Genomic DNA, 16,316 nt, shown 5'->3' on the forward strand with positions numbered 1-16,316 from the left:
GCTAAGCCTAGGGTTGTGAGTTCAAGCCTTGAGTGGCCATTAAGGGATCTGGGGTGAGTCTGTCAAGAATGGTGCTTGGTCCTGCCATGAGGACTGGACTCAATGACCTCTCAAGGTCCCTTCCAGCTCTGAGATTGATCAGTATAACCTTGATCTGGAGGCCTGGGGGAGTAATTACTTTAAATGGCCCTAGGGAGGAGTTATTTCAAAATAGTAGCAGTAAAGCCTCCACATGACTGCTATTTCGAAATAGGCATTGTGGAATGAGGTTTGTAGAAGTTGGAACAAGCTCTCCATTATTTTGAATTTATTTTGAAATAATGGAATTGTTGTGTAGACGCATTGTTATTTCAGAATAACAACCGTTATTCCGAAATAACACTGCTGTGTAGACGCACCCTCAGGAAGGTGGAAAGCAATTTGAAATGCCCCATTCGTGACACAGACCTAGCTCTCTGCCAGGCAATACTTTGACTCCAGTTCCACTTTTACCTGTGCAAAATTTTGGCTGTTCAACTATTAGCACACTGGACTATCAGGTGGAGCAATGCTATAGAATATAACTCTTGGCCTGCTTTGTGTTTTATCCTGTCAGGGGAGTACTGTATTCCTTTCAAGTGTATATATTTCCCTGTATTATAAAAAGCAAAGCACTTGGATCTTTGATGCACTGCCACAAATAGCATTAACATAACACTCACTAAGTAAGTCTTCATCAAAAGACCATGGAGCGGGTTAGGAGGGAAAGAGCTGCTGAAGCAGATTGACAATTTGGCTCAAGAGATGCATTTCTTTGTCTTAGTCTGGAGTGGGTTTTTATAAACATGCTTGGGCAGAAGAGTATCCTTCTGTGTTAACAAGGCTCTGTGGGGTGGCAGGATGAGAGGGAGTGAAGCAAAGAAACCTGCACCATCAGATGATCGGTATTGTGGAAAATGTATAAGTAGCTTAGGAGAGCCTTATCAGAATCACAACTCTTTGCACACTGAGACTGCCTCTCATTCAAGGCGCGCTAACTCCTGTGTGATTGTTAACAGATGAAATCACACGCCCCATGAAATATTAAGTGTTATTATTCCCAGTTCATTTATGTGGAAACAGGGGTGCTCAGAAGTGGTTGGGCCCTCGTCACACTGCCAGTGATTGTTGGTGCTAGGCCGATTAGCCAAGATTCCCTCCCTGCCTTCCACTCTCACCATTGATAGAGCTAATAGATACGATTTTCAATGCTATCTTCAGGATTTAGGTGCTCAAATCCCAGAGACATCAATGGGAATTTTGGATCTGTATCCCAGTCAACATCTCGTTATGCTTCCCCCTCCTTTGAACACACCTTTGTGTGGGTGTTGGGCAAGTACCCAAATATTTAACCTCAGTTTTCCTTGACTATGATTTTGAGCACCAAAACAACTCAAAAACTTATCTCAGACCTCATATAGAGGCCTATATATGAACCAAATAACCTCTATCTCAAAGGTGGAGTGCCACTTAGCAAGGACCAGATGCATAATAGAGGAAGAGTTCTCTGCATGGGCATTTGGATATGCTTTGTACTGCAGCAGCATTAAAGACTCTTGGGGGCAGATTCTCAGCCAGTGATGTTGTCATTGTTCTGTTGTCTTCCATGGAGCTATGACAATTTTCACCTGCTGAGAATCTGCCCCCCATATGAACTGTCCTTCACCCTAAGACAAATGAGTTGATTTGCCCTGTGCCATGTGGTTCTGAGGAGGAAATATGAAAGCACAATTCTTTAAACTTCATAGAACAAAAGAATCATCTTAGTTTTCAAAGACAGTATATGCCTGTGTAACCATCAGTAGCCTCCCCAGGAATTGAAATTGCGAGGGGGGGGAGTGTTCGAATTTACAAGGGGGAGTGTCACTGAGGGGCCGATGAGGGGTGACACTGTGAGGGTGAAGGTGGGCTGTATGGCACAATTGTTCACAAAACTAGGGGAGTGCTGGGGAAATTCAGGGTGGTATACACCCCCACAGGAGGGGTGTAGGGAAATCCCTGGTCACCACGACTGGACAGATTTGAATCTGGGACCTCGGTAAAGGAGCCTCTACAATTTGAGCTATAAACCCAGCTTCTGCTGAGCTTAGGCTGTTGAGCTCACTTGCTCTGATCTCTCGCTGTAAGTGGTCTAAGTGCCACTACATGGGACAACGAACCACACCCACTAGGTTTGTGGGTTATACCTGTAGACTACACATGGTACTAAAATCTGACAAGGAAACCATGCAGGGAGTCAGTGCTGCAGAGCACGCTTTGCAAACCTGAATTTCTGTTTACACTCCAGCTGTAAACATTTGTTCAAACCCATATTTGCTGGTACACATGCACTTTAGATGGACATAGTCGGCCGCTCACCCCCAACTCCCACTGAAATGCACTTTCAGCAGTCCAACAAGGGGGTGAAATCTGGCAACATAAATGGAGATATTGTGAGGTTGGAGTCGCGTAGGTGAGCAAAGCACAAACAGGGAAAAGCACTTTTTCAAAAGCATCAGAAGCAGCTGGGACATTTACAAGTAAATAAATAAAGTAAGTAGAGTGTGAGTGTCCTGGCCTTGTGATAAGACCTTATGGGTGTGCTCCTCCCACTGAAGGGTCTGCTGTGTATGGTTAGAGCATTACAGATAGGGAAAATGCATCCTGTTAAAAAAACTCCTCTTCTCATGATCTCTTCCCCTTTTTTTCTCCCGCCCACCCCTTCTCTTCCTCTCTCCTGTCAAGAAGGTCAATTACAAAGAAGTAAATTAACCACAGAGCCAGAGTAGCAGAGATCCCCTCAGAACTGGTGCCAGCAATAGGGGGTCAAAAAGTGCAGGGTCAGAAAAGCAAAGTAGGAATTTTATGGGCCATTAAAAAAATAAACCACTACAACTCATAAGACCGCCACCCTTGAAACACAATAACAAACAGAGAAACAAACAGAAGCCCTCCACTCTAAAAGCTGTAGCCAGGAAAAGCAAGCATACAGGGGTTCTGTGAACCTGTGGGCTAGCTCACCAGCTCAGGGGAGAACAGATGCCAAGCCCAAGTATATTTCAGGTCCTTGCACAGTTTAGATACTAACACCAAAACCAAAAAAATTCCCCTGCCCTCCATGGGATGTAATTTCCAGAGGCTTTTCCAGGCATTTCCTTAATCCCCTGCTGGATCATATATCAGGCAGGTAGTCTTTAACACTCTCCTTGCTCTTTTCCCCTGTAACAAGCTTCCTGTGGAGCAAAGGCATCATTCCAGTCAACGGGAGCTAATTTGCGGCTGGTGCTGGAGAAGCAGCGGCAGGCTGACCACATGTGATGGTGAAGTTATAAGAAAAGCACTGATGCGTGGCCTGCATCCTTCTCACACCCTCTCCTCTTTCACCTCCGTGCATAAACTGACAATGTCTAGCTCTAGACCCAGACAACATTGCATCCCACCGCCCGGGGGTAGCTCCTACACCAGACAAATACAGAATGGAGTGGATATGGCATCCGTGTATACTGAATGGATTTCTCTGCGATGGCTCTGCTATTCTGGAAAGAGACATCCCCAATCTCATTAAGCTAAATTCCAGCATCTGCCTCCTGCCTAGCTTTACAATACATTGGAGTGTAAGAGGGTTTTACATGTGTGTGTTTATAGGAGTAGCTGCTGCTATAATTAGGGGAGGGAGGCACATTGTCAGTTGATATCTTCTCTGCGCACTACCGTGAAGTGTCAAACCCCCCTGCTCTGCATGTCAGACTGCGACCCTATCTTCCATTTCCACTCAGCTAGAGAAGCCAAAGTGGTTTCCGGATAAGAAAAGCAAATTGTGCATTCATCACATCAGCCCCAGAGCTAACAAATGCTGATACAGTATGGCAGCTACTGAATTCCCCAGGATTTAAATAGGATTATACATATTTCTACACACACTGGCCAATGGCTGAAAGTGTCAATGTCTAAAGATGGGCACCTGAATCCATAGATAGGACCTAAATAAGTGGCTTGATCTTCAGAAGTGCTCTGAAGTCAAGTTCCCACTGAAGACAGAGGGAGCTGTGAGTGCTCAGGTCTTCAGTGGGAGTAGGGAGAAGAAGAAGAATAAAAAATCTGGCTACTGATTTTGGCCCTAAATACAAATTCTGGGGCCTCACTTTAGGCTACAGATGTATTTCCACATTAATATCCTACAATTAAATACCTTTCTAGGTATTTGAAGTCATCTGAAGTCTATGATTTATCTATGGTCAGTCAATAAAGGCTGCAGGTAGAGTCTAAGGGTATGTCTACACTACCCCGCTAGTTCAAACTAGCGGGGTAATGTAGGCATACCGCACTTGCAAATGAAGCCCGGGATTTGAATTTCCCGGGTTTCATTTGCATAAGCGGGGAGCCGCCATTTTTAAATCCCCGCTGGTTCGAACCCCGTGCAGCGCGGCTACACAGGGCTCGAACTAGGTAGTTCGAACTAGGATTCCTAATCTGAACTACCGGTACACCTCGTACACTAGGAATCCTAGTTCGAACTACCTAGTTCGAGCCCCGTGTAGCCGCGCTGCATGGGGTTCGAACCAGCGGGGATTTAAAATTGGCGGCTCCCCACTTATGCAAATGAAGCCCGGGAAATTCAAATCCCGGGCTTCATTTGCAAGTGCGGTATGCCTACATTACCCTCCTAGTTCGAACTAGGAGGGTAGTGTAGACATACCCTAACATACTAAACCGCACAACAAAGCTGGTCTTATACAAGAGGAGTACTGCTTTGCATGGAAAAGCAGGAAATTAGCTTCCTTCATCTGCATCTTGGGTAACTCTCATGAATGAAGCAATGGCCCCCATTTATGATAGTCCAGATTAGTGAGTAAGGACTGGTCATTTTAATTGTTGGTTCTTTATAACTAGCAACTAAACTCATCCAGTATATTTCTCAGACAGTTAGGTACGGCTACACTGTGTGTGTGTGGGGGGGGGGAAGTTTCGGAAGAGGTATGCAAATAGCGCTCGCTCAGGGTTTTTTTCAGAAGAGGCTTTTCTGTCATTTGGCCCCGTCTACATGGGCCAAATGTTGGGAAAAAAACCCCTTCTTTCAAAAGCCCTTATAAACCTGGTTTTACAAGGAATAAGGAGGTTTATGAAAGGGGGGGGTTCCAACATTTGGACCCATGTAGACGGGGCCAAATGGTGGAAAAGCCTCTTCCGGAAAAAAAAAACGGAAGAAGGTATGCAAATGCGAGTGCAATTTGCATACCTTTTCCGAAAACCTCCCCCCCCCCCACACACACAGTATAGCCATACCCTAACAGAACATCAGAACATACTTCTTCTTATAGTATTTCATAGAGTATTGAATAAATTGACTGCATAGGAAAATGACAATTTATACATGATGCAATATGCTTTGCTGAGTCCTGCTCAATATTTCTGAATAGCAATCACACTTTTTGTTTACATAAACTTAAACTTATTACACATACAAGATATTACAAAGAAATCGATACTTCAGCTATATTTAGTTTGTAAATATTCCTGGTTTGTTTTCCCAAGCACTGGTGAGGACTCTACTGGAACAGTGTGTCCAGTTTTGGGCACCACACTTTAAGAATGATGTGGACAAACTGGAGAGAGAGTCCAGAAGAGCACAACAAAGCAGAAGATTTCGAAAATACGACCTATGAGGAAAGTTTACAAAAACAGGACTAGAAACTTCAAAGAAAAGAAGACTGAGGGAGGATTTGACAACAGTCTTCAAATCGTTTAAAGGCAGTAGTCCTCAAACTTTTGAGGGCTGTGTCCCACTTACCCCTGTCACTGCCCTCCTGGAGCTGGTAGTAGGTCCACACAGGTGTGAGAGGGATTGTGGCTGGGACAAGGGGGCCAACTCTGGGGCCAGAGCTGGGAATGGGTGTGAGGCCAGGATAAGGGCTGAGCTGGAGGGTTGGGGCTGGAGCAGACCTGCAACCAGGCTGTGGTAGGAGCCGGCAGCCAGGCCTGCAGCCAAATGTGGCTCCCCTACTGGTCCTACCCACAGCCTCGGCCTTGAGCCTGGAGCAGAACCGCAGCCAGTGGATGAGGCTGTGGGAAGGGGAGGGATGGGGCCAGGAGTGGAATCGTCCTGAGGCTGATGATGGGGCCAAGTGCTGGGATGGGAGTTGAAGATGGGGCCAGGTGCAAGGCTAGGCCCAGAGCAGAGCTACTGATGGGGAGGGACTCTCTGTCTGTCCACCCCCATCCCCATTGGGACTGTCCTGGGCCCTGTCACATAATCCTAGGCATGCCACCACATTTTTGGGCTGGGCACTCCACAGTTTGGGGACCGCTGTGCTAAAGGCTGTTATAAGGAAGACCAGGATGGACAGTTCTAACGATAGGGACAGTTAAGTTTAGGAAGAGGCTTCCACAGCAGGTTATGGAATCCCCATCATTGCAAGTTTTTAAGAACATGTTAGACAAACACCTGTCAGAGATTGTCTGGCTTTATTTGGTCCCACTTCAACAAGGAGGAGGTTGAGTAGATGACCTCTGGGAGCCCCATCCAATCCTTTATTTCTATGAGTGGATGTTAAAGCCGTGACAGCAGAAGCAGGGGGAATGTCACCTCAAAATTCTCTTCCAATACTTTTTGGGCCTGATCTGTTCCCACTACAGCTCATTCTCTTTATAGTTAGAAGGCTGATTGCATCCTTGATGTCAAAGATAGGATCTCAGCTCCAAAACGTAAGAATGCAACCAAATAATGGTCACCAAGATGTTACTGGGGTTCACTTTGCCTTCACTCTACTGCAGTATGTGCACAGCAATGCTGCCCAGGAGTCAGCAAAGCTTAGCAGCTAGCCATGGAATAATCTGCCTCAGTAGAAAGAAAGCTTTTTCCATGCCCGTATTTGCCAAAACTATTTGCTTGACTTTAAACCCTGCCCACATGGCTCCACTCAGATTGGTTAATGGATTGTTTTTCCTTTTTGAGTCACATAATGTTCACAGACCGCAATTCCTGCCAAAGAATTCTTCAGGAACTTTAAAAAGCCCTTGCAACTTTTCTGTAATTGACGAGAGCTATAAATCTTATTCCGACCATGCTCCTTTCCTCTTTGGAATTAACTTCTATAACATTTTTCTGTTGCTGCTCAGGGATTTCTAAGTTTTATCACATTGCTAAGCCAGGAGCTCTTCCAGCCTTACCTTGCAACATACTCCTGTATGCCGTATCTGCAATAGCATAAATATGGGGTGGCATCTCATGTCTCTTCTTTCCTTTGTACATATCAATAATCTTCTCTGAATAGATGGGCAGGTATTTGTATGGGTTCACCACAACACAGAAGAGGCCTGAATACGTCTGCAAGGAAATCAAATAGAGAAGAATGGTGTAACTTAGAATGTTTCAAGAGCTTGAGAAACATGAAGATCAACCGTTTTAACACCATATTTTAATAGGTGAATCACTTTACTATACATCCTTTTAAACAACACAACAATGAGATATCCAGAGTGAGAAATCAGGCCATATTCATTGGATGAGGAAAGAATTTTTAATTACATGCACACTAGTGTTCCCACTAGTTTTTTCTACCCGTGTGAGGAATACATTGTATGTGCACTGAGGCATGTATGGATGTGCACCACCAGTAGAAACACATTCTGCCAGCTGCTGCCAGCTGCAGGCGCTCTCCTAATCACCGGGGTGACATTTGAATCTCTCATGGGTGACAGCCCAAACACTCAGCTTACAGGGAACACTGATGTCCACCTAATCCAGTGGTTCTCAAACTGTAGGTTGGGACTCCAAAGTGGGTCGTGACCAGAGTTGCCTGTAAGCCAAACACTTGGGCAGCCACCCAGGAAAGAGTCAGATGTTGCCACCTGCTTGCCAGAGTATCCAGAGTGCCCAGAGATTGTATGTGGTTCTACTTATGGTGCACATCTGCACATTCCTGGGTGCACATAACAAAATTTATTCAGCATGGATGGAAAAAATTAGAGGGAACATTGATCCATTTCAATGGGGTAACCAGGGCTGGCTTAGACTTGCTGGAGTCTAGGACTAAAGCTAAAGCTCCAGTGCCTAGGGCTGAAATTGAAGCCCAATGGCTTCAGCCTGGAGTAGCAGGACTCAGGTTACAGGCCCCCAGCCTGAGGTTTCTGCTTTGTTCCCCCTGTCCAGAGTGGAGGGACTTGTGATTTGCCCCCCTCCTTCTTAGGGACATGAGGCTTGGATGGGCTCAGACTTCAGTCCTCCTCTGGGGGTCGTGTTGTCATTTTTATGATCAGTGGGGGTTGCAGCAAAATGAAGTCAGAGAACCCCGGAGTTAATATTGAATAATCAGAGGTGGCTACAAGTATGTTCACATGTCTAGCCCTAAGACACGCCATGCTTTGCACACTGCCACAGTCCTTAGCTTCAATTAGTTTGCTGGGGTTGCAACAGGGTGAATGGGCAGGGCTGATACCACCATTCGTAGTGCTCACGTGTACATGCAAATGCTTGTGGGTCTGTATAAGAGCAATTGCAATGAGATGAAGAATGTGACAACCTGTCTTTAACCAGATAGCAATTTCCTAAATTAAAACCTGGGGATAATTGGGAAAAAACCTGAAACGGACATGGGTTTTTTTAAAGTAGGGTAGTATGAGTACAATGGAGAGCTGGATGAATATTGCAAAGGCAGCTTGCAAAAAATCAGTCTGTTTCCAGATTGCTTCTTGTTTGTCTTTATTACTTGGCTCTGGAATTTGTTTACACAAGAGTTTAGGGAATGATTATTCTTAACATGTGAGTAAGGTTATGCATGCAAACAAGAACACTAACTGTTGTTCATCATTTGCTTTTCATTATTCTCTTTTACTTTAAAAGGTTTCAGCCATCCAATCAATAGCAGAAACAATAGCACATGACGTAAAGTGACTAATCATGTACCACAAATCATGAATAGTAGATAGTCAAAGTGAGCCATTTGCAAGGACTTCATGGGCTGAAATTTGCTTGCATGACTTAATCTGGCTAGCTAGCTAATCTCAGGATCAGATCTTGAACAATTCACAAATAAAGAAATATACACGTCAGATCATTTATTCACATTACAAATTTCATGTTAGATTTTAAAAAGAAAATTATAAGGAAATAATTATGTTGTAGAATATAAACTAAAATAGTTTAAGAATTTAACATCTTCCAATTGTATTTATATAGATGAATTATTATTGGACAGGGTTTTTAATATACCATTTGAATTCTTTCACAGGAGGCTGCTGTTATTTGATCAGTCCATTCCTGGATCTTAGGGGCATGCCTGAGCATGGGTCTAGCTGTACAATAGCCATCACAAGAACCTCTGAAATATGTGACCATGCAAAGGCATCTGCTGGCTTGTGTCCTTGAGCAGACATTTGAAATACAGGCACAGGGATTTCCCTTTCTTGACTATATTAGGAAACAGCACAAGTTTCAAACCCAGACTGAACACCCTATATGGTATAAGCAAACACAGAAACAGCATCCAGCAGTTTGTGGTGCTGATCAACAGGTTGGTTACTTGCTCTACACTGGAGCACTCTGGTGATCCATTCTGGTTAAGTCAAAGGACCCCAGTGCTCACACTTCTACTACCTTTGCAATCTCTGCTGCTACCTCTGCATGTTCCTATGTGAGATATTAAAAGAAGTATGATAAAGATCTTCACTTTCTTCAAGGTACCAACACTAGAACTGGCACAATAGCAGGTAACTAGTTACTAAGGCTGGATTCTTTTTGGTATTGGAGTCTTGAATAGAAATCCCAACTCCACATATTCTGAAATGATGCCGTATACTGGCAAGGGGGGAAGAAGAGCTAAGTGGACAATGGGATTTCCTTCATACGGGGCAAATATTCAGCTCAAAACAATCTGTCTTAGGCTACGTCTAGAGTGCAGGCTTCTTTTTGAAGACGCTTTTTACAGAAGAGATCTTCTGAAAAAACTTCTTCCCAAAGAGAGTGTCCACACTGCAAAAGTGCATTGAAAAAGCAATCTGCTTTTCTGAAAGAGAGCTTCCAGACTGAATGGACGCTCTCTCGCATCTAAGCTGTGATTGCAATAGATGGAATGGCCACCAGGGCACCTGTGCTTTTTCCTCTTTCCTCTTCTTTTGAAAGAACTCCCTCTTCCCCGTCCACACATGCCTTTTTGCTAGAGCTCTTTCGCAAAAAGGCTTCTTTCTCATAGAATTAGAGGATTACCAATGCCAGAAAAACCCCTCTGTTCTTTCAATTTTCTTGCAGAAGAATGCAATTACAGTGTGGACATTCCTCAAGTTTTGTAGGAAAAACAGCTGTTTTTCTGATAAAACTCTGTAGTGTAGACATACCCTTAGTCTCATATAACCAATGTTGAAGGTCTATATATATGTCTAAAATAATTAGAATTTTTAAGGAACAGCTTATGGTTACATAGTGATTGGATTATTGATTCCCTTAAGATTTTTTAAGCCAGGACAATTGGGAAGCTTTATCTTGAATATGTAACATCCCTCCCTTCACAAAAGCATGTAGGCTTCCCATTTAAGAACAGTTCTAACTTTGGGTTCAATTTACCTACGTACTTAAGAATATCACTGACTATGAGCTTGCAACTCCTCCTACTGGAGTCAGTAGGACAGCTCATGAACTTTGAGTTAGGCATGTACTTACGTGCCTTGCTGAATGGGGCTTTAAAGTGTCAGAAGTAATGGTTAGAAGATATTTCTCAATGGGTTAAATCAAGCTGTCATCCCCCACTGATATAATCTGCCCAGACAAGAGGCTTCAGAAGCTCAAGTCATCCACATGTCAGTCCACAAAGGATCTGGAGCCAACAGGCACAGCCCAGAAAATAGGTTGGACCATCCAGGGATGGAGGCAGGGCCATGCTCCTTGGATATGTATTGATTCAGTGCATCTTCTGGGCAACTTCCACTGATGGGACTCTACCAAGTATAGGCTGTAAGTTAAAACTCCTGCTCTTAGAAAGTGCAGATGTTACCCTTGCTTCCCCCAGGAGGTGAACATCCCTCAGCCACAGCTGATGGACAGGCACTTACTGGAATTAGGTAACCTAGTTACAACTCTCCTACTTTAGCCTCAGAAAGACAAAAACAGGCCATCCTCTCTATAAGTCCAAGTTACGTTAAAAAAAACTTGGACTTCTAGCAAAACAACTTAAAGCAGGGAATTTTCAGCGCCTGACTTCCATTTGCACAAATTGGTGTTTGTTTGTTTGTTTGTTTGTTTGCACAACTTAAGAGCAGGAGGACTTATAATGGATCAGTTCCTACGAGCATTCAACAACTTTAGTGCGAAACGGATGTATACTGGGGCAACTTATAGCGGGATGCCCTGTACTAATCTGATACAGCCAGGCTCAGGAAACTTTGTATCTGCTCACCTTGCAAGGCCCTGACCTCACAGGCAACACTGAAGGACACAACCAGTAGGACTTTAAAGACTTCCAATTTGAACAATGGGTCTAACCTTCACTATATTGTTCTGACTATATGAGCAAATCTCCCACCACCATGGATCTCCAGCCATGAAGTGAGAGTCAAACAGTAGAGTGTAAATCCAAAGTCAGGTTCACAACAAGTTAGATTGACATAACTTCACTGAATTCAAATAAGCTATGCTGATTTACACCACCTAAGACACTGGCATCCGGTATGTAGATCAGACAGTGGAATTTTATCCTAAAATTTTACCTATATTCATAGATTGTGTTTATATGTCTTTTGTTTTATGTTACTAGGATAGAAAATGTTTAAGGAAGACGTCATAGGATAATTCTAGTCTAAACATTTCCTATATTTTATACTAACTGTCTGAACTTTAAGACAAAAATTGGGTGTATGTTTCCTGGGAGTCATTTAGTAGTGTTACTCTATCTCTCTAAATAAACGGCCTATTCCCGCTCCCATTGGAGTCCCATTGTCACCTGTTACTCTAAATAAAAATGAAACATTTTACTGACAGTTGTGTTTAGTGTTATCTTTTGGTCTACAACTGTGTGGAACTCAGTTGTTTAGAAGGCAGATTCTATTTTTTTCTGAGCAACATGAAACATGTTATCAAGAGGAAGGACAATTTTTATCCTTCTTTCTTACTGAATTTTCCATGATGCACTAAAATAGTCTTGGAGTTTTTCCAGAAAATAGCCACTCTAGGAGTATCTGCTACTGTGAAAGGGAGGGTAAAGGTTTTATCTTCTTCTTATGCCTTAGCCTAACCCAAGGAAAACATATGGAAAGAAAAGAGCCATTTTCACTGAGCACTAGTTTTGTACATGCTTAGAGTTTAGGTTTGGGAGTTCTGAAATCATATTTTCTTAAGTAAGATGTTGCCAGTAGGTGATAATGGCAAAGTCAACAGGATCCTTGGCTTAAATGCAGGTTCTACATGGATAGATGGTTTGTCCTCTGATAATATCCCCATTTTGCATACATTTAGTAAGCACTATAAAAAAACATATCTTAATCTTTTCCTCAAAGCTTATTTGCAGGAAGCTTTTATCATTCTTGTCCAATTTTGTTGTTGGATGTTTATTAAAAAGGGCAACATAATATAAATGGACAGAGCAGGTAATTTGAATTTTCTATTTGCATTACCCTTGCCTATGGCAAAATGAAGAGTGCACATTTTACTAGAGATGTGTTTCAAGGAAAGATTTTAGAACAATGTAAATTAAAAATCTCTGTTATGTCTTGGTGTTCCAAAGAAGTCAATGCAGGCATTGCATGACTAAAAGTGAGGAGAGAATTGTAAGTTAGGAATGAATGAGGATGAAGCTAGGAGCTCTGAACTGTATAGTTTGGCTTTTCTGAACTATAACAAATGTTCACAAGTATTAAATGCTTGAGTCAGGATGAGCAGTTTTGTAGCACAGAACAGAGATGGAAGCTATAAGAAATAGTGAGCCATTGTACTGCAAATTATGTATATTAATTTATGTGTGTTAAAGTAACACCATCATCTTGAAATCCAGTTAGATGAGCAAGTTTAAAAGTTTTTTTCAGATACTGTGCTTGTTCTCATGTCCCTCTGTCAATTTTCATGATTTTTAAAACCCCATTTTCCTATTTTAAAAAATGTGTTTCTCTTCTCTTTTGTTACATGAAACTCCCATGAGGGAAAGTGAATAACTATATATGGGGAAGGCTACACTGGGAAAGGAGGGGGAAGGCGGGCGGGGGAGAGGGGGGTTGGAAGAATGGATGCAAATTGAGCTCACATTTGCATATCTTCTTCCGGAAGAGGCTTTTCTGATATTTGGCCCTGTGTAGCCAGGCTAAATGTCAGGAAAAAACCCTCTTTTGGTAGCCCCCTTATTCCTCATACAACGAGGTGTACAGGGGCTTCTGAAAGAGAGGGTTTTTCTGACATTTGGTCCTGTGTATATGGGCGAAATATTGGAAAAGCCTCTTCTGGAAAAAGAATCGGAAGAAGATATGCAAATGCAAGTACAATTTGCATGCCTTCTTCCAACCCCCCCCCCCCCGCCCACAGTGTAGCTGTACCCCAAAGAGAAAGAGTAGAAATGACTATTCACAAGTGTTGTCAAATCAGCATAAGTAAACACACAAAAAAGATACACTTTCCCTCTCTAATTTCTTTAACTAACAGTTAAGTTAGGTGTTGTTTGTTACAGCAGCAAAACATTTTGAGTATGTCTAGACAGTGGGGCTATTTCAGGATACCGCAGGTACCCCATGTCTTTTAAACGCGTCTGTTATTTCAATTTCTTTTTTAAATAACAGGTGCACTATTTCAGCATCCCTGTGATCCTCAATCCATGAGGGTTGAGGGATGTCTCGAAATAATGCACTATTTCAAAATACAATCAAAATAGAATTTGCAATTTGCATAGCGCAACTTGCATACCTTATTTTGAGATTAGAGTGCTGTGTAGACGGACCCTTTCAGACAGAAGTGTGATTTCCAGATTGATGGTATTCCTTCAATGATGCTTTCACAAAACATTAAACATGACTCTCTCTCAGAGTAGAACCTAATAATTATCAAACACTGAAACTTGAAATAGTGAACTTTTCAGAGATTTCGATTTTGCTAAATTCATTAAGCTCCCAACCAAAAAGCACCAGAGTTTACACCTTTTAGAAGAGCTTAGCTGGTGATTAATAAGTCTCTTTGTAACATAGCATATCTTAATTTTCTGCCAGATTTCCTTCCTTCAAATTTCAGAATTTTCATGGTATTAATGAGAAAGCTATGAAAGCAACAGTAAAAGTGTGTCAGCTCAGTGCCATATTTCCATCTAACCCCTGGTCATGCATAACAAAGCAGCACAATTTATCCATCTTGAGGTGTTATACTGCTGCCCATCCTTGCAATATCTGTCTTCCATGTAAAAACAACAGCAATGGTGATGTCCTTACAGAACATCATGGAGTCTCTTGTTCTACAATTGGATAGATGCCATTACAGTTAATTATAGGATTTGGTAATAATAAAATACATCTGTGTGGATCAGCAGATGGAAATACTTTGGCTGTGCAAGACCAATGCACATGAATGTCCAGAGAATTCAAAATCATTTTGATCAGTAATTTGAACAAAAAGGGAAATATTTTAGAGAGGAGTGGAATAGACTGAATGGAATTATGGTCAGAGCAATTACGCACATGAGTAGTTCTACTCAGCAGGGCCAACAGTCACCGTGGGGTCTAGGGCAAGGTGTGGGGATGGCTCTGTCCCCCCAGAAGGAGCAGGGTATCAGGCAGAAAGGGCAGGGCTGGGCCAGCCAGCCCTCAGCATCACCCGGACCACAGCACTGGACCCCTTCCAGCTGTCAGAGCTGTGTACCCTGGTACTTTGGCAGTAATTCAAAGGGGCCCAGAACTCCAGCCATTACCGCTGCTACAGTGGCAGCAGCCAGAGCCCTGAGCCCCTTTGAGTCACCATCCTCCGGGGCAACTGCCTTCTTTGCTCCCCGTGCCAGCAGACCTGGTCCTACTTGATTTCCAGTGGGACTTTGTGTGTTTAAATTTAACCACGTTCTGAAGTAGCCAGCTGAACGCATACCTGTGTGCTGACGCATACCCTGGCAATTGCACGGATTTCAATGGGAATATTGCCTGAGCAAGGACTGCAGAGTTAGGCCCGATAGGTGAGATTGGTGTTTTGGTGGTGGTAGGTTTTTTTAGAGGGGAAGTTGGAGAGCAGGAGGGGAGATTAGGCCTAAAACACTCAGCGTGGGAACTTGCTCATGCTCCCACTGAAGTCAAAGGCAATCACTCCTACTGATTTCAATAGGAGCAAGATGGAGGCTTTGTTTGATCGTCTAAGCAAAACCTCCAAAGTTGCCACTGTTCTTGGAGAATTTACCAGCCTTGGGACCCTCCCTTAAACCAGTGTGCAAAAAAGCCACTCAGAGAAGCCAAACAGTGGGAAATGTAGACAATACAAGGAAATCAAAGGGGAAAATAGAGAATGGGGGAAATTTTTCATGGGGAAGCATCAGGAGGAAAGGCACAATCCAGACATGCCCTCACTGTTTAGAAGCCTAGAATCTCTGCACTGGCTAAGGTGTGTCAGTTTCAGGAGAGGACTCAATAAACACATCAGTGTGGAACAGCAATGAGCCTGAGTTTACTTACATAAATTAGACCCGAGAAGTATCTCTCCCTTAGATTGTGCAGCACTGAAGCTTCATTAAGGCAAGTCAGCTCTGCCATGTCTTCCACTTTGGAGAATTTTGGAGGGTTCATCTTCTGGATGTCATCCTTGCCGATTGTGATTTTCTTTCCATTTTCTGCCAGCTCGACAATAACCTCATCTCCTTTCTCTTCCTTGATACTAGCTGCTTCAAATCCTTGCTTTTCTGATGGGACCCATACCAGTCTTTTCGCTGACCAGTCTGCCTGAGCAAGTGGGCTGTTAATGAAGTTTTTGTCTACAAAGAGGAACTTCTCATCATCACTTAGCTGACTTTTCTGTGACATTTTGCCTTAATAGTCACCTGTGGAGAAAGAAAAATCGTGTTTTAATAGAAGACAAATGGGACTTCTGAGTTCCAAACAAAACATGGTTAAGTAGCGATTGCACAGAAGTTACATAGTACTGTGGTTAATCTCATGGATATCACCTAGTAGTTCCGAATCTGTCTATAGATGAAATTTGGACAGATTTGCATTAATGTATATATGGCTGCCACCATCACTCAATTGCCTTGATTCAGGCATGGGCAATGAACAGCCTATGGGCCGGATCTGATTTCCCAGCGTTAGCCTCTGGGGCACCACTGCCACTATATTTACCTGCACCTCTGCAGGTAAGGGTGATTGCAGCTCCCATTGGCCATGGTATAGCA

General features: G+C 43.1%; 1 protein-coding gene across 4 annotated transcripts in view; it reads right to left on the minus strand.

Moving 5' to 3' along the window:
- The window catches only part of MYH11 (myosin heavy chain 11), a 113,088-nt gene that overhangs the window by 82,228 nt on the left and 14,544 nt on the right, over window positions 1-16,316 (minus strand). For all 4 annotated transcript variants that reach the window (XM_075899365.2, XM_006119591.5, XM_075899364.2 and 1 more), the window contains exons 2-3: window positions 15,604-15,965; window positions 7,165-7,321 (exon numbers count right to left, since the gene is read on the minus strand). In XM_075899365.2, the coding sequence (XP_075755480.1) occupies window positions 7,165-7,321; window positions 15,604-15,948 (502 nt within the window). In that variant the 5' untranslated portion in view covers window positions 15,949-15,965. The remainder of the gene's footprint in view (window positions 1-7,164; window positions 7,322-15,603; window positions 15,966-16,316) is intronic.

Source organism: Pelodiscus sinensis, chromosome 15, assembly GCF_052426305.1.
Source record: "Pelodiscus sinensis isolate ZL-2025 chromosome 15, ASM5242630v1, whole genome shotgun sequence".
Lineage (NCBI taxonomy): Eukaryota > Metazoa > Chordata > Testudines > Trionychidae > Pelodiscus > Pelodiscus sinensis.